This window comes from Gambusia affinis, linkage group LG11 (assembly GCF_019740435.1).
Source record: "Gambusia affinis linkage group LG11, SWU_Gaff_1.0, whole genome shotgun sequence".
In the NCBI taxonomy this organism is placed as follows: Eukaryota; Metazoa; Chordata; class Actinopteri; order Cyprinodontiformes; family Poeciliidae; genus Gambusia; species Gambusia affinis.
The window spans coordinates 16,995,266-17,012,939 of NC_057878.1; the positions used below are offsets into that span (position 1 = coordinate 16,995,266).

The following is a 17,674-nucleotide window of genomic DNA, read 5'->3' on the forward strand; positions in this document are numbered from 1 at the left end:
GTATACAGTAAAAATAAAATTTAGATAAAGACAGATTTATCACCTCCTCAGCATCCTCAAGCTTTTTCTTCTTGCTTTCTGGCATGAGATCATCCAGCCAGCTCAGCTCTCGCTTGGTGAAGATACAGTCCATCAACTTCCTAATGAAAACCAGAGCCAAGACCTGAAGAGATGACAAGGTACAAAAAAAGGCAGAATAAAAAAGAAGAATCACTATGTTGTTGAAATTTACTGAAACAACAGAAACTCTGACACCAAGTAAGAATTAGGAAGATGCATTTTACAGTTTGGTCACAAACAGATGATTTACTGTAACCACATCAACATGTGTCATATTTTATTTGGGAGAATTTAGATAATGTATTTATTAATCAGATAGGTCAAAGCAAGTACAAGTGGAACCAGAGAAGATGCAAAACCTACAATATTGTTAGATATATGTTTGTATGCTGACCAAAAAATTTGAAAAATGTAAAATAACAAAGCAAAGGGAAGGAAACATAACACAGACATTTTAAATGGACAAAAGATAAATTTACTTTTGGACCCTTTTAACCTTTACAGCTTAAAACCATATGACATAAACTGGAGTAGACAGGTAGCCCAAATGTCACAACTAACTGTTTACCCACCATCATAGGAAAGACAATGGCAGCCCTGGAGGTCTTGATAACCCATAGAAGAATGAGACAGGTGAGTTGAATTATGGTAAAGAGGTGCACCTTCCTCAGGGGTACATGTCGCAAGTAGATGAAGTCTGGCTGATGTTTGCCTGGCATACCAAACAACGTGAGCCGATCAAAGAACTGCAGGAGATTGACAAAAGATCAAATCTAAGGGTATATTGCTGTCATGGTCCTTGTTGAAATTTATATCACGTTTGACATTCAATGTCTTTAAATAATTTTTTGGTCTAATTTTCCTTCCTTCCTTTTTTGTACCTGAATGCCTCTTAGAGAAGATGCCCCCATGTAAAGAAAAACTCCATACAACACCGGCATAGGAATAAACTAAGAAAAGCAAAAGAGAGGGTAAGACAGATGTGCTTAAAATTAAATTAGAAAATAAGTGAAATGTACGTCAGCCACAAAAAACACTTCTTGATAAAACTATTTTGTCCCACCTTTAGCACTGACGTCATAAAGACAGAGCTGCCCATGAGCATGAAGATCATGAGGCCTGTAACTCGTTGCTCCCGGATGCCGAGGAATTTCGGCTGCTCCCCAGGAGCTGAACATTCTGACTCCAGTTTCAGACTGTTAACGTGTGTGATGGAGAGGACGGTGGCTGCTACAAACCATGGCAGTCCCATCACAGAGCACACACCCAGCATTATCCCAACCATAAACAAGTCTAGATGGTATCCACAACCTTTCTGGAAGAGGAGAACCAAATAGCAAAAGCTAAGCTGGGTTTTTATTTGATAGGTGCAAAAGTGATGTAAAGTGTACAGGCAGATGAGAATACCTTGAGTTTGTTTTCCTTCCTGTTGATGATGACTGCGGTTATCTGCTGGTCCATGAAGATTAGGATTGTGCAAAGTAGAGCTGGTATAACAGTTATTACTGCTGTCCACCAGGGGTTGGGCCCCAATGGGTTGATGAGCCAACCTCGATCATCTCTGGTTGGCTGTTAGATCATCAATATAGTGCCTTGAACGCTATTATATGTTCTGTCCTATTACAACCTCAATTTAAATGTCAAGTGGATAATCGTTGTATTTGTTAAGATGTTTTATTTAAATGAAAATCTGAAAAAGTGTGATGTGCACTTGTATTCAACAGTCTTTCCTCATAACACATTGAAATAAAAATCAGGATTTAGGTTACTAAGCAATACGCATATTCTGAATATCTTACAGAGAATTCTTCAATCCATCATGTGTAAATAAAACAAGCGTGACGCCACAGTAAGCTGACCAAGACATGAACGTCTACTGAACTGACAGGCCAGGTTAGGGGGAAGCATGCCAACATGTGGAAGAAGACATTCAGCTCACAGCCTACATGCAAAACATTATGTGTAGCGGAAAATTAACACCACCATCACCCTCAACATAGAGCCAAAATTATGAAATGATGGTTTTGTTTAAAGCATATTGATGTATTAAAATGGCTCAAAGTACAGATCTACATAAAGTTGGGGAATCTTTGGAAACTTGTTTTGTAAAGATTATGTCATTCTCTTGAGTTTCTCAACTTTAATCAAAGTAAAAGCATTTTGTTAGTGGGATTGTATGCAAATGCCTGCCACACTTTTCAGACTTCTATTTGCAAGAAATTGCACATAGTCATTTATCATTTTTTTCCTTCTAGCAGACACATAGGCAGTCACGTTATAATGGTCATTTACAAAAACAGCAATGAAGTGCATTGAAGTTAGTGAATATAACAAAGCAAGTCGCTAAAAGGTTAATTGTGTTCTGTGAAATTAATTAGAAGCTTCATAAAACACACACATATTTATTTAACAATTGGCTGAACATTTTTAAATAAATATTATGTCTTCGTAGTCAGAGTCTTATTTTCCCTTCCTACCTTGAACACATTAGGCACCTTCAGTTTGGGGGAGGGGATCCCTAGAGCATAATCAACCAAGACCATGGTGAGAATAGTGATGAACACAGCAAAATCACTGATAATAGACCGCACCTAAAAAAGAGGGAGAAAAATTATTTATTTATTTATTTACAACTGGTAACAAGCATTTACCAACACAAATTATTTGACGTAAATACAATTCCCTTTCTATGACTGGATTTGAGTATATATACGTAGACGCAAATTGAATGTTTATGTCTTGCAAAGTGCCTTTGTTGTGATTCAGCGAGAATTGAATTTAATTCAGTCTTGTTTTTGAACAAGTTTAGGAAGATTGTGTTTTGTGTTTTCTATTCCGGTGTGCTCTGCAAATGAGACAAGATTTTTGTTTTGTATTTGGGTTTAATGTGTGTTAAAACAATGTATGCGTTTCAGAAATGTGTTCACTGACTTTCTATTCTGTGAAAACGACATGAAATGTGTTAATGGCATGGCCATGTAAAATCAAAGTTGTGCTAATTGTATTTAAGAGTTTGAAAATGTAGCTACAGATTGGACAAATGCTTGTTAGCAACTTAGAAAATACCAGTCAACAAAAAACACCAGTGATGAATCTCTTTTTCAGTCACTGCAATACACGTGAATTTCCACAAGAGTGTAGTGCTGCACTTTGCAACACATTCATCATCATGTTTGAGTCATGATATTAGTTGCACACTGATCGAGATTATAATGAGTCACAGTACCTTTGTGGGGAAGTAATTGCTGAACTTGAACTCCTTGAGAAAGGCAGACATGACAACAGTAGAAAAGAAGAGAATGACACACCAGAAGAGAACATCTGGAACGTAGGGTCCATCAGGACCACAAGCAGTCCCCACAAACTCCCCTCTCTTTTCAATGCAATCCTGCAAGTCAGAAAAAGCAGGGCAGAGTTATTGTGACATCAACAAACATGCAGGATTCGTGAGCTTTTATGCCAATGAAAACAGAAAATTCTCAGACCAAAAATGTGCTTTTATAATGATTTTAGTGCCCTTTAATCTAATATAATCCAATATAATCCAGCCCACATGTCCTTAATCTCGTCTCGTCTCATCCATCTGGATAAGCATGCCACTTTAGCATAAACAAGCCAAAAATCTTTTTTTTTTCCCCAGTTGTTTTGTCGAGCAAAATGTTAGTCTGATTTTTTTTTTTTCTTGCTGAAGTCACTGATGTGACCTAAAATTTTGCTTCGGTTCGCTGGAGGGGTTTATAATCTATAAATTGGTAGTTATTCATACCTTCACCTCCAGAGCTTCCCAGTAAATTTCGGAGGCAGTTATGTTGTTGACTTCCCAGAACTTTACAGTGCCATTAGTGGGATCCGAAGGCTCAACACAAGCACATCTGAAACAGCAAATCAACTTTTTGATCACTTAATAGTCCATGAACATTTGCTTATGTTATCCCTACAAGAGGCAATTACAAAAGACATGCATACTAACGAATATGTGGTGAGCTTGTCCAAGTTGTTATTCTTGTTAAAGGGATAGAGTTCCCCCAGGTGCAAAAGTTTCTCCAAGGCTTCATAAATAAAGATGATGCAGATGAGCGAGGCAAACGCTTCCTCTGTGAAACGGGTGATGTAACAAACAAGGGAACTGGCATCTGTGGCCACCAGCAGAATACAGAGAAAAGCTGTCCACAGGCCAATGCAGGTTCTGAGTGACAGATAGGACAAACCATACTCCCTGGGGGGAGACAATAAATGACATTGTTTATCAGTTGTAATGTGGTGAATTTGAGAATTTCATTGTCTCAAATATTTTAGAAGCTCAGCGAAGGCAATACAAAGCAAAAATGATTTAATATGATAACTGACATGCAAAAATTGGCTAATTTCAGAAGCCAAATATCATCTTATTAGAGACAGAAAAGCTAATAAAAATCCCTGTAAAATAAAATACAAATAAATAAATCTTTTGAACTGTTTTGTGAAAACAGATTAATGATTTGAAAACACATTTTTTTTTAAGAAAAGGGACATCTAAATTAGAAAAAACACTGCAGTACTCTTAGTGAAATACAAAAAAGAACCAAATGAGCACACAAATTACTCAATGAACCTTTGTGCAGAAAATGTGGAAAAGTAATCAGGGCAAGAAGATTGGTTTCTCCTCACCTACCAATAACTGTCCATCTATTATATTTTATACAAAAAAAATAGGTATGTATTCAATCACATTTTAAAAGAGCATACTTGCAGAATTTAAAAAGTATCTTTTCAAACACCAGCACAGGGCCCGTGCTTCCCAAAATGGTGAGTGGCTGCCCAGCAAACAGCGAATAGGCTATTCCTGTTAGTGACGCGCCAAACAGTGACTCAATTGCACTCTAGAGATTAGAAAGAAAAAAAAACACAGACAGTGCTCATTTAAACGTATTGAAAAAGTTCTCATCCTGCTAAAATTCAAATACTTTGTAATTAAATGTAGAGAAATTATTTTTTTAAAGTTGTTTTCTCTGCAGAGCTTTAATAAAAAGCAATAGAAAACAGAACTTACTATTCTTCCCTCTGTTGCCTCGCCCAGCAGTCCTCCAAAGGTGATGACAGGGGACATGCAGGCACAGTAAAGGAACAAGAAAGAGGCAACACACTGCAAGCTAAGAGCATCAGAGTAATCTGACAGGTAGTGGGGGATCTTGCGCTTGATGTCCAGAATAAGGCCACCAAACCATCTAAAGAAAAATTACAAAATACATTGATTTATCAGTATTATGAACAAACATTTAATTTTTTCATCCTAAAGTTGTTTTTTGTCCAGTCCCTCCTTCAAACGATGAGTTCTTGGCTTAGTGTGACGGGCTCTATGATGAAAATGTAGAGCTGCAAATAGAGATCAGAAAAAAAAAGGATGTTGCTATGGAAACCACTTCCAGACATAACTGCAGCTCAAGTTTCTCCAGAAATAGTTGTTCTGTGGTAGACTTGGCTTTTGAGGAAAGATGTTACTTTTTAATGTTTTTCAGCTTGATTTCAAAAAGAATTTGCAGAAATATCCGAAAACATTCAAAAATTAAATTTTATCTCATCTCAGAAGGTATGGCTGCACAGTGGTAGCACTGTTGACTTGCAGCAAGAAGATCCTGAATTTGAATCCAGACCTGGGGTCTTTTTGCATGGTGTTTGCATGGGTGGGTTCTGTCTGGGTACTCCTCCATTCCCCCACAGTCCAAAAAAATGACAGTAAGGGTAACTGATTTCTAAATTGTCTTAAGGTGAGAGTGTGTGTGGTTGTTTGTCCTGGATCTCTGTGTTGTTCTTCAGTGAACTGGGAATACATCGCCTTTCACCCAATGACTGCTGGAGATAGATACCAGCAGAACCTTGCAAAGATAAGTTCATACAGCCAATGGATGGATGGATGGAAAATGTTTTACTACAGTGTCCTCTACTCCTTATGCTACAAATTTGATTAAAATTGCAGAGACTACAAAACCTTTTTTCTCACAGTAAACCAAGTTTCATCAATCTCCTTCTCCATAAATTATTACAAAAATTAATGAGTGATCAAACAAGCGAATGAATGGATAAGTATTTTATAAAAACCAACTTAAATAGTCTGCCTTTAGAAAAGAATATCTAAAAAATAGATGGGCAGATGCCAAGTGTGGTACATAATAATGATATTTCTGAATACCTCCCAGTTCGCTGCAGTTCTGGACCACCGTGGCCACTGTCTTCATCCTCCTCCTCACCCTCCACTAAGCCATTAGGTAAAAGGTTGCTTTTCTTTCTCTTTTCCTGTTTGATAAATAGCATGGGATTTATTATTGTGTCAAACTGTTTTTAATTTCAATGTGTAAAACAATATTTGTGCTGACCTGAGAAGGTACATTTTTCGGTGGCTCTATGCGTATTGATGGATCCCATTCCCCTGGAGGCAGGACGGTCACTTGATCAAGAAATTCATCAATCCCAGCAATAAGGTCATTCCGGTCTTTAGCTTTGTAGGCAACATCATGGAAAACCTGGACAGAAAGAAAACAATCAATTTTTTTCCTGTTAGTGATCATATAAATGAGCTTTGATTTAAGCTAATCGGTTCGTCTTGTCAACCAAATTCTCACATTTGAATTGTGGACTTCTTCAACTCCTCCAGAGTGACCCTGCTGGTGCTTTTCTGTTTCTGTTTTTGTCTTTGTAGGACTCTTTGTTGTTGGTTACACTGGGTTTTATTTAGGTTAGTAAGAACAAAACTCACCATAATTCTTATTTGAAAATGATTTGGTGCACCATCTAGGTGAATGTATCATAGATACAACAGATAAATTACCTTTCTTGACCCCAACAATGTGAAACTTCCCTATTTATAACAGGTTTCTGCATATTTGTATTCAGTGAGTGCATCTTTTTTAGAATCGACTTCAGTCTGGATCTGTTTTTCTTTCACAGTCTTGGAGGATGACAACACAAATTCTGGACAAAATGGAGCACATGAGGGCTGACTAATCGCCAAAAGCAAGTTATGAAAGCTCTGAGCTGTGCTTCACACTTTGAAATGTTCCACCACTTTAGGATTTGTTCTGAGTTCGGCTGAGCTGTGAATTTATTCAAAGTGCAGAAAATCTGAGAGTGACATCTGACGAACATTTCATCAAACTGTATCATTTTGTGAAATATTGGATTGTGATGTATATAGGCTTCAGGGAACCCTTACCTCATCTGTCATAAGAGTTGCTATGGACCTCCCAATCTCATGATACTGAGCTCCCCTACCCAAAGGCCCCAGCAGAATAAATAGAAACCTAAAGGCAAAAATAAATAAAAGAACACCTTGAAATTGAAAACAAATCATGGATGATCAACAGTGGCTGTTTATTGAACAAGTAATGTAAAATATGGTTCAGAAGCTGAATCAGTTTTCAGAAACCTTGTGGCAATTGGGACTTCAGTCAACCCATTTAGCAGGACTGCAGGGGAAAGGCGGACAAATGCCACGACTGGCTTGTTCAGAAACTCGAGCTCTCCCACCAGCACGTTACAGGCCTCCGCCCCCGGCGGGATCTTTTTCATGAAATGAAGATCTATCTGGAAAAAAGGATAAAAGGTGCAACATTCCACATGGTTCAGCTATGAGGCTCTGACCATAATCCTAAGAGTACCAACTGCATTCACAGGAAGAGGTTTTTATTTACCGTTGATCCTCCCATAAATCCACAAATGTATGCGTTTACCCAGTTCCCAGTCTGAATTTAATCTAGCTGTGCTAGATTTGTTTGTTCCAGCAGTCAAATAGGGCACAGATGTGTGAACGAAATATTACAAAAGAGCATCCAAATATAGGTTATAACTTAATCCATTGCATAATAACTCATAACAGTCAGTAAGCTAAAAAATTAAGATTCACAGATATGAATAAAAGCTAGCCAGAAATCCTTGTTTTTAATTAAAGGTGTTGATTTTTGTGTGATAATTTTATGAGGATAACAAATGCCCACTGGAGTGTTATTTGTTCTCTCATTGAGATGATGCATCTCTAGATAACAACAATTGCCAGTGGGAGCTTTATTCTTTATCATTTGCTATCATTTTCTGTTTCTTAAAGATATTTTTTTATTTTAATATAAATTAGCACTTGACTATATAAGTAATAATATAGTTTGTCCTGAAATGTTGAACATATTCCAAAATTAACAAAATGTGAACTTATTTTCTCAGTCATAACTGGATTATAAATATGCAACCATAAACTCAATCACTTCTTTACAATAGTTTCTGTGAATATAAAACAGAAACCTAAAAAGCACTGGCACAAAATATTACAATCATATTTAATTATTATTTTTTCCTTAATGCATGTGTTTGACTTTTCTAATACCTAACATGGTAATAATCCTAATCCCTCACTCAATGGTTTTCTGTGAAAGATAACCTGCTATTCATTTTTCGGAATGCACAGTTGCGTAACAGTCTGATCGCGTGTGCTGTTTATTTCCCATTTTTCGCTTTGAAAATTTTAACAAAGATCCAAAGTGTGCATAAATTGGTTATATACGATATATACGATGAGTAAATTGGTTAATCAAAGAACACTGAATCTTCAACAGGGAACCCATTATGATTTTCTACACACACATTTAACCCCATGAAACCATATGCTCATTTAGTAATTTTATATAATTAAAAATAATTCTCAGAAATTATCAAAAAGTTGATATCAATTATCAACTTGTTAATATTAATTGACTATGCATTTTAAAAGTATCTAAATATCAAGAAATTAAATACATTTTTGAAACATCAGATCTGTAATCTGCGTGTGGAGCCTAACATGCTTACCAGTTTTGTAGGGAGAATGCGTATTAACATGTTCAAAATATTTTTGACTTCATTGTCTCATTTTTTTTTTCTTCTACATTTTAATTTCATGCTTTGGATATTGACAGTTTAATGGTCCTATATGGCTGTGTGATTATTATCTCTGCTAATCAGAAAGCTGGACTTTTAAATCTGCCCTGCCCTTCTGTTGGAGCTGAATAACGTCAGGATTTGTGGTTGATGAGATTATGGTTTGGTGGATTTTTAATAGAAGAACAAAGAAATTATAGTAATGCCAAAAATGAGACCAACAGAAAATAAAACAAATACCTGAAACAATGAAGTTGAGGAAAAACTACAAGAAGTTCAGGGGAAAAAAAACAGTAGCTCTTTACCCTCAGAAATGATTACTGGAGGTAAAACTGGTGACTCTTACTAAAAACAGGCTGCAGCTGTGGATGAAGTTGACAGACGGAGAGAACTGAAGTAAAAATACAGAAAAATAACTCCTAACTAAGAAAAGGAAATACAGGTATACCAAAATGAAACAGCAGAACTAAACACAAAAGTGGCTAAAAATATGACTTAAAGTGACAAGTGTTTGCTTTAATCATAACGTATTCCAAAAAACATCCTCTAAAGAGAATTAAAAATTAATAAAAACATAATTTTCACCAAACTGAGTCTTTAAACAAACTGCAAAAAAATGTCAAACGGTATTTAACAACAGGAGAGGGAAAAGTGTTGCTTTTCTTTTAGCAGACTACCAAATAAAATTATGAAACTGTAAATTAGCTTAAAAACTAAAAGGGGTGAAGGAACAACAATAAAATGCAGCAGTTTATACCTGATTTACCAAATGAAACTATCAAAACAGGTAAATTAAACAAATGGGTGGTGAATTATCAGTAAAACACCACATTTCCTCATCATTTTGACAGTGTTGCATTATTGGGAAAATAATATGGTCTATTTAGGATTTTTAGGAAATCGCTAGGATTGAAAATTTGCTCAGTATTTATTGTTTATCCCAGTGGTTTTTTGACTTCCTCTGTTGTCTGTGAAGTCACAGAGTGCTTTTAATTTGATCTAAATTTCTTTGGTGTGGACTTTTATTGGCTTTTAGATTTCCAGATTTTGAGTGCTTTTTGTCGTAGGTCAGTCTGGTTTTTAATCTGTCTGTCTGCTGTCAGCATGTGGGTCCTTTTTTTTTCTCTCTCTAGCAACAGATGGTCTGCAAAATGCAGGTTAAAAAAAATGGGTAATTTTTTCATTAACTTCTCATTTTGTTTTACTGTAAAAAAAAAAAAATAGAACTAAACAACTCCATGGTCTGAACTTTTCCATTTCTGTTAAAAATATTTAATGGAACGCAAATATGGAGTATCTTTCTTATGCAAAGATTTAAATTATGGGTTAATCAAAAACTTTCTTGGCTTGTTTATAAAAGAATAAAAGGTAAAAAAAAAACACACACATTTTGATATTTTGTAAGATGATTTAAAAAGTACAATTTTCTTGGGAGATAAATTAGGACACACATTTTTTAAATCCCAGAATCTCACACAGTTGTATTACATAAGTTGCATATTACTAAAATATCATCACTCAATATTTTGAAGAAACTCTCCATTTGTTTGTTTTAAAAACATCAGACATTTAGTGCGATGATATGCTCCTAACAGTAGGAGTGAGAGTGAACACCATGGTATGTTTCTGAGAACTACAGGAACAAAAATATTTTTGCAGCTTATGAACTCTCAAAATATTTTTTTATTTAGTCGTTCCACAGTACAGAAATTAATCTAAAAGTAAAAGAAATTCAAAATAACCATTGTGATGTCTTGGTCTGGTCAGCCAAGCATGGTCACCAACAGAAAACCACAAAATGCTAAAAGAAGTGTCAAATAAGTTATTTGGATGTGATTTTGGGACCTTTTGCTGCAGCAGGACCTGATTATTTACCATCATAAATTCCATCAGGATGACTAAAAAAATCCTTTGAAGTTACTTCATGGAAATAGACTGACCAACGGGGTGTCCTAACTTTTTCTTCATTTAGTACACAGATTTTGGTTAATATCTTTTGTTTGATGACTAAAACATTATATATTTTTTGTTGGCTTTTCTTAATTTATGGTCTTTAATTATTATTTTTTTAATTAGCATTGATAATGCGAACATTTCTATAGAACAAATGAATATTTATTGAGGTGTCTGAGTCTTTTTAGCATGACAGTGTTTGCCAAATTTATATTTCTGAGATCTATTTAAATCATAGACGAGAATGTCAATTATGCATCTAAACTCCCACCATCATCCATACGTGGTTTATGGACTTTGTGCTGAAGTGCATAGAAATCTTGGGTATAATAATTCTCTCTTTTTGTCTTCAGTTGTAATAAGTGGTGTCTGCTTCTTAGAAGAAATACTTGAGAAAAAAATATTACAGTAGATAAATGCTATACTTCTTTGCTATAATTTACAGTTTTAGTAATCAAGAATTATATTCAATTGTAAGTCGCATCATGTAAGAAACATTAATTCTGGCTAAGAGACTAAACCCTCAACCCTGATTTTAGAACCTACAGTGAGAAGTGAAGGGCAAAAAAAACTTGACTCAAAATCATTTGTCACAATTACTAAACTTTCTTTTTGTGAGGCTGTATATTGGGAACAGTTGTACCAACCACACCACCCTGTCTCCAGTTTTCCAACACTTTTCACCAACAGCCACAGCAAAACTGTATACACTTCTACTGTACATACCTTGCTAAAGTCCACAGCACTGTTCTCTCTGCTGATGTCCCCTTTGCCGTCAGGACCCGCTAATTGAGACTGAGATGCCGTCAGCTGACCTGGTTAAACCATTGAAATATTCAAAGTATTATATAAATGATGTCCTTGAAATATTTACAACTGGGCAATTTACATATAAACTTTTACATTAGATTCTTGGATTTAGGAACAATCAGTTGTAATGTAGTTTGCAAAGAGAAATCCACCTGCTGACTCGAGGTTTCTGTGTTTACGTGTCTCTTCTCAGAAGTAACAACTGATGGAGTTATCACAGTCAATTTGATGCACAAAAATACTGCCGACTTTAATATTCCCTTTTTCTTTTTCCCTTTTCTGTCTTCTCAACTCATAACTGGTAGCAGAAGGTGGCCACTCATACTGAACCTCCCTTCTACTGTATGTTTATTGTTAAAATCAAGTGGCTTCTCTCCACTGCCACCACATGCTTCTTTGCAATGAGAGATTTCCACAAAGTCAACATCTCAACTTGACAATGGGCTAGCATTAACGCTACATTTTACTAAATCCCTTTAGAACTATATATAATTGACTCTCAATAATTGAATTGTTTTGGGATCAATTGGATTTATTTGAACTAAATTTGAACCTAAATTATAATATTTAAATTTGCATTTAAATACCAGTTTCCTCAAACCTTTTGTGATGGCCTAAAGCCGAAAACACACAAAACAAACCAAGTAAAACATTTTTTTTTTTTTATCAGACCTTTTGAAAATAATTGGTATTTGTAAAATCCTCATTTGGAAATCCATTCTTTCAGTTAATAATAAAAAAAAAAACATTACAGGATAGTATCTTTAAGGTATTTCAACACTGAAGTATGCAGAGGTTTGCGCTTATCTGGATTCTGACCATTCTTGTCCAGATGGAGCTCTGACGCCCGTCGGCCCATGTCCGCGATTGAGCGTACAATCGGCAGGCGGTTAGCCAGCTTCTTCTGGTTCTGGTGATGGTGTTGCTTCAAGAGAGTTTCACGCACCTTCTTTCTGAGGTCATCTCCCAGTGGTGAGTACAACTCTTGGTGATCCAAGACCATTTCTGAGGAGGAAAAGGAAAGCAAAATACCTTTATCTGAGACACGTGGTGTGAAGGCAAAGCAGCTTTCCCAGTTGCTGAACCAAAATGTTATGACCGTCTTTGTTAAGAATCAGGATTGCCAGCATTAAGGTGCATCAATGTAAAAATGCATGCCATTTAAAACGTTTGCCAAAAACAACAGGTTAGATTTGGGTGTGTTGTTACTCATTACCAAAGTTTTTTAGGTTTCTTTAAAAAAAGATTTGATCAGTGCATTTGGAGTTAAGAAAAGAATTCACCTAATTGGTAATTATCCCAATATTATAAACAGTACATTAAGTAATAAGATATGCCCAAAGTTCAAGGATTACACACTAAAAGTAGGCTTCCTAAAAATATCAATTTTATTTTTTTTATTTTCTGTCTAAAGCAATTTAAAAATAATACAAGCCAGAACTAACAAAATCACATTGCCTTAATTACCTGAAATGTCTTCAATGCTATTCGCCCTCATGTCAAGCAGCACAGTGCCGTTAATGATGCAGCTACGCAGTTCAAACAGACTGTGGAGAGACAGCGTGGCTACGTAGGGTTTGCTCCATCGCTCTCCCCCGTCCTCTACATCCTCCTCAAACTTCAGCCACCTGTAAAAAGAGTTTGAGTTGCCATCAAGTGCTGTCAGCAGACGGCAAACTGGTCAGCCATCTGTTCTAGCTGCAAAAGCAACACTCGTTCATTCTGGGGGCCTCACATGTAGCTCTCATTTCTCCTTTTCCCTGTCAGCTTCACTCATTTCCTCTCCTTCCTTATTGCTTTTTACCAGGGTACCAATGTAAATAAAATATGTCTTATTTACCATGTCAAGAGTACACCATCATTTTATAGAGGTGTCTGATAAAATATAGGGACATCATGTGAAAATACTAAACAAGTTGCTGAAACACAAACATTAAACATAATCTGCAATCTACATTTTTCACAGATCGCTACCATGACTGCTCTGCTCACAACCTCTGAGTATTTCTAAATTTTGCTACATTAAGATCATTAACATCACCTGGCACTTTCCCTCCACTCCGAGTCCTCTCCATCCCTCAGACAGATCTCATCCATCTCAGTGAAGAGGTCATGGGGGATATGTTCCTCATCATCGTCTTCTGCCCCCAGCAGGAATTGAACCCGCTGGGAGGGAGTGTCTAGCAGGGATTGCAATGAACCATGAGAAAAATCCAAATGACAGCAGACACATATTTTGAAAGACTGCTCTTGTGGCCTATACCATAATTTGGAGACTCTCTTCCCTCCACCAAGGGAAGTGTTCGCTCTCTGCTCCTCCTCCAATGTTTTTTTCCATGGTGACGGTGCCTGTGATGGCTACGATTCCTGGTACTGCCTAAAGGGACATGGACCCCAATATAGAGAGTCCTGTGACCTGGAGACAAATACCAACATGGTTAAGAATAAACAATTTTATTTTGGAATAACTGATGCATTTCAGATTGATGCATGTGACTCATTTCAATAATTACTGTCTGGAGACAAATACCAACATGGTTAAGAATAAACAATTTTATTTTGGAATAACTGATGCATTTCAGATTGATGCATGTGACTCATTTCAATAATTACTGTCACAGCTGGACTTATTGGTAAACCATGCTTGTTATCCTTGCAAAAGCATAATAATTCATGGCCTCCCTGGATGTATTTTATCTAATCAGGTCTGATCTGCTGGCAGACTTGTTTTTACACCAGTAGTATCCACAGAAAAATTCTGGATTTCTGCTTTACTGACATAATTTTTGATGAAAAAGATTGCTTTTCTCATGGCATGTGTGGCTGTTCTGGGGCAATGAAATAATGGCAGCAAATCATGCTGATATCTCATTTAACTTCTTGTCTTTCTTATTTTTTCTACCATTAAGGCACCACTATATCACATGGAACTTGTACATACAGAAATACACTCCAGTGACATTGTTATGTCTTTATATTCAACAATGCATTGTGATGGTAATACATTTTGTACAGTTGTTGGAATCTATTACAAATTAAGTTGTTGATCTACAAAGGTCATACGTATAATTATGACCACCTGCCTAAAAATGTAAATGGCAAAGTGGTAAATTTGTTGTACTTGTACAGCACTTTATCAAGTCCAGAGGTCCCCAAAGCACTTTACACCACATCCATTTATTGTGTGAGATGCTCTTTGCCACAACCCTGGTGGAGCATAGAGGAGAGACTGACTATAGCAGATCCCTAAATGTATGCTGTGGTATCTAGTACCAAAATGTTAATATCGCATCCTTCTAGTAAGTACAAGATCTTCAGTAAACTGAGCTACAGTAGCCCTTCTGCTGTAATGTACCACAGAGAAAAGCTTTCACTGTGACACTGCTGCTCGTGTTCTCACTAAAACCAGGAAGATAGAGCACATAACACCAGTTTTAAAGTCTCTCCACTGGCTCCCTGTAGCTCAAAGAATAGACTTTAAAATACTGTTGTTAGTTTATAAATCACTGAATGGTTTAGCACCACAATACATTAAAGATCTGCTGCTGTTGTATCAACCTTCCAGAACTCTCAGGTCTTCTGGTTCTGGTCTGCTCTGCATCCCCAGAACCAGAACCAAACGAGGAGAAGCGGCATTTAGCATCTATGCACCAAAAATCTGGAACAAACTTCCAGAAAACTGTAAAACAGCTGAAACACTGACTTCCTTTAAATCTCAACTAAAAACCCACCTGTTTAGAGTTGTATTCGAAACGTAATCAATTGCAAATTTATTGATGTGTTTTTATTGTTGATTCTATGTTGCATTGTATTTTGTGTTTGATTTGATGTAAAGCACTTTGAAATGCCTTGCTGCTGAAATGTGCTATACAAATAAAGTTTGATTGATTGATTGATTGATTGATTAATCAAGTTACCACAGTTCGTTTATTGGACCAGTTTTGAATGATACTGAGCAAAGCAGACCAGAAATGCCCAATAATGACTAAAGGATTAAGAGATGCTCCAACTAAGTCATTTTGGCTTATCAATCTGTGCAGTGTCAAATTCATCTTTATGCTTCCTCATTTTCCCTGCTTCTAATTCATCTATTAACCAGTACCATGAAGAAGAGGTCATGTGCATTATTCTCTCTACCTGTCATTTAGGTATGCCTGATAACTGTTGTGGTGCTACTCCATGAGTTACTGAAGCAATACAACTCTGACATAATCTTTAATAAGTTTTGTTCTTTCAAAATGAACATGTATGTTCTCTAAGCTGTTCCTGGAAGGGTGTTGCACTCTAGAAGTAGGTTGGTGCTGTTATCTCTCTGCTCAAATGATCTAAAGGTTTTATTGTTAAAAGGAAAGAAAAATTAACTATTAACAATAATTCAGAAACAAGCTGAGCTGATGCTTAAGAGGCCTCCATTGTTATCTTATTCTGCAGATAGAGAACATTTGCCACAGCTTTTAGTCATCCTAATTTGCTCAGTCCCACCATTTGTAACTTTGTTTAAAGTCTCTTTGTTTTTCTTTGAGTGATCATGAAATTACTGATGCAAACTGAGCTCACCCACAGCTTCTGCCTCCTACTCTGCTCCTCTCTTAACAGCAAAAAAAAGCTGTCAAGAGGGAAAGCAGCAGTTGTTAGGACAGAGTGGGTGGACTCAGCTGCAGCAGCTTGCTGCTTTCTGCTTTTTTGTTACCTTCCAAATCTTCCTGCTCAAAGTTGGCTCTCTGCTGGGACCGCGTTCCTCCCTGATCCACCACTGCCTCATCATCATTCCTCTGTGAGAAAAAGGCACAAAAACAATCCCCAAAAAGACAACAAAAAAGCTAGTTTTCAACTCACATTTGTACAAATTAAACATGAAGAGACATATGAAAAAAAATGCAACGCCTACAATGCATCTGGGAAAACAGCATAAAATAAAATCTTTGTTGACATGGTGTTCCCTTACAGTTGAGGGCATTATGAACAAACACATTATGCCCCCTTTGGATAGTGCAGTTGCCTTGGAAACTAATTGCATGTCTTTATGTTAAGAAGAAACGGTCCAAGCAGAATGCTTGTTTAGATTAGAACCATATAATACCCACCAACAGTTTACTTCTGTTTAATTCTGCTCATGAAACTTGATTTGGTGTGATATGTACTGCTAAAGTAATCTAATCTCATCTTATTAAAAAAATTACTTTGAATAAGTCTGTGTTCTTTGTATGTTCTTTTTTACGTGACATATTTAATAAAAGTCTTTATCTTTGTAATCCAACTTTGAGCTAACCTTTGGTTTGCATTTGAAAAATCATCAGAGGAGGAGCAAAATAATGACTGATGAGCTGCAACATCTCATTTTATTTTCCATGTAATTAAAAATAAAATAAAATTAAAAAAAAGAATAAAAAACAAACAAAACAGAAGACATTGGTGGGACATTTGCCTGTTGCATTGGACCAGGACTGACCAGGGACAGTTAAATTTTTTTGTCCTATGTTATGTATTTTGTCACACCCTCTGACAATTGAGCCTAAAAACTATCCATCCTGCTCTCCAGCTGAAAAACCTGCTTCTAGAAATTGAGTAGTTGGGACTGTTTACCGCATAAACAAACACCCACAAAATTCTGAAAATCACACAGCAGCTTTTTATGTAGTGCAAAACGAACACCAGAGTGATTGTAGAGGTGGTTGACATAATGCTAAGAACACAATCATCTGATTTTTTGTAAAATAACTTTTGTCAATGAGAAGTAATTTCAGCAGATAGGCTTGACCATCCAGGGCCCTTTAATAATTTGTAGAGCAATCGTTTGCTGCAATTGCAGATGCACATCTTTTGGGGCATGTAGCTTTGCACATCTAGAGACACAAGCTTTTGCCCATTCCTTATAAAATAGCTGTAGAGCTTCTTTGAATGGAAGTTTTCAGATCGTACCACAAACTCTCAATTAAATGCAGGTCTGAAATTTGAATGGGCCATTTTGACACAC

At 36.4% G+C, this 17,674-nt stretch overlaps 1 protein-coding gene across 1 annotated transcript in view; it reads right to left on the reverse strand.

Moving 5' to 3' along the window:
• LOC122840324 (sodium-driven chloride bicarbonate exchanger-like) overlaps positions 1-17,674 on the reverse strand; it is a 34,293-nt gene that overhangs the window by 1,517 nt on the left and 15,102 nt on the right. Inside the window, exons 9-29 of the mRNA XM_044132613.1 lie at positions 16,391-16,472; positions 13,964-14,116; positions 13,742-13,880; positions 13,168-13,328; positions 12,520-12,705; positions 11,617-11,705; positions 7,460-7,617; positions 7,247-7,334; positions 6,411-6,557; positions 6,227-6,330; positions 5,090-5,264; positions 4,786-4,919; positions 4,031-4,276; positions 3,827-3,932; positions 3,287-3,448; positions 2,538-2,651; positions 1,468-1,629; positions 1,124-1,375; positions 942-1,010; positions 633-806; positions 44-163 (exon numbers count right to left, since the gene is read on the reverse strand). Of these exons, the coding sequence (XP_043988548.1) occupies positions 44-163; positions 633-806; positions 942-1,010; positions 1,124-1,375; positions 1,468-1,629; positions 2,538-2,651; positions 3,287-3,448; positions 3,827-3,932; positions 4,031-4,276; positions 4,786-4,919; positions 5,090-5,264; positions 6,227-6,330; positions 6,411-6,557; positions 7,247-7,334; positions 7,460-7,617; positions 11,617-11,705; positions 12,520-12,705; positions 13,168-13,328; positions 13,742-13,880; positions 13,964-14,116; positions 16,391-16,472 (3,021 nt within the window). The remainder of the gene's footprint in view (positions 1-43; positions 164-632; positions 807-941; positions 1,011-1,123; positions 1,376-1,467; positions 1,630-2,537; positions 2,652-3,286; positions 3,449-3,826; positions 3,933-4,030; positions 4,277-4,785; positions 4,920-5,089; positions 5,265-6,226; positions 6,331-6,410; positions 6,558-7,246; positions 7,335-7,459; positions 7,618-11,616; positions 11,706-12,519; positions 12,706-13,167; positions 13,329-13,741; positions 13,881-13,963; positions 14,117-16,390; positions 16,473-17,674) is intronic.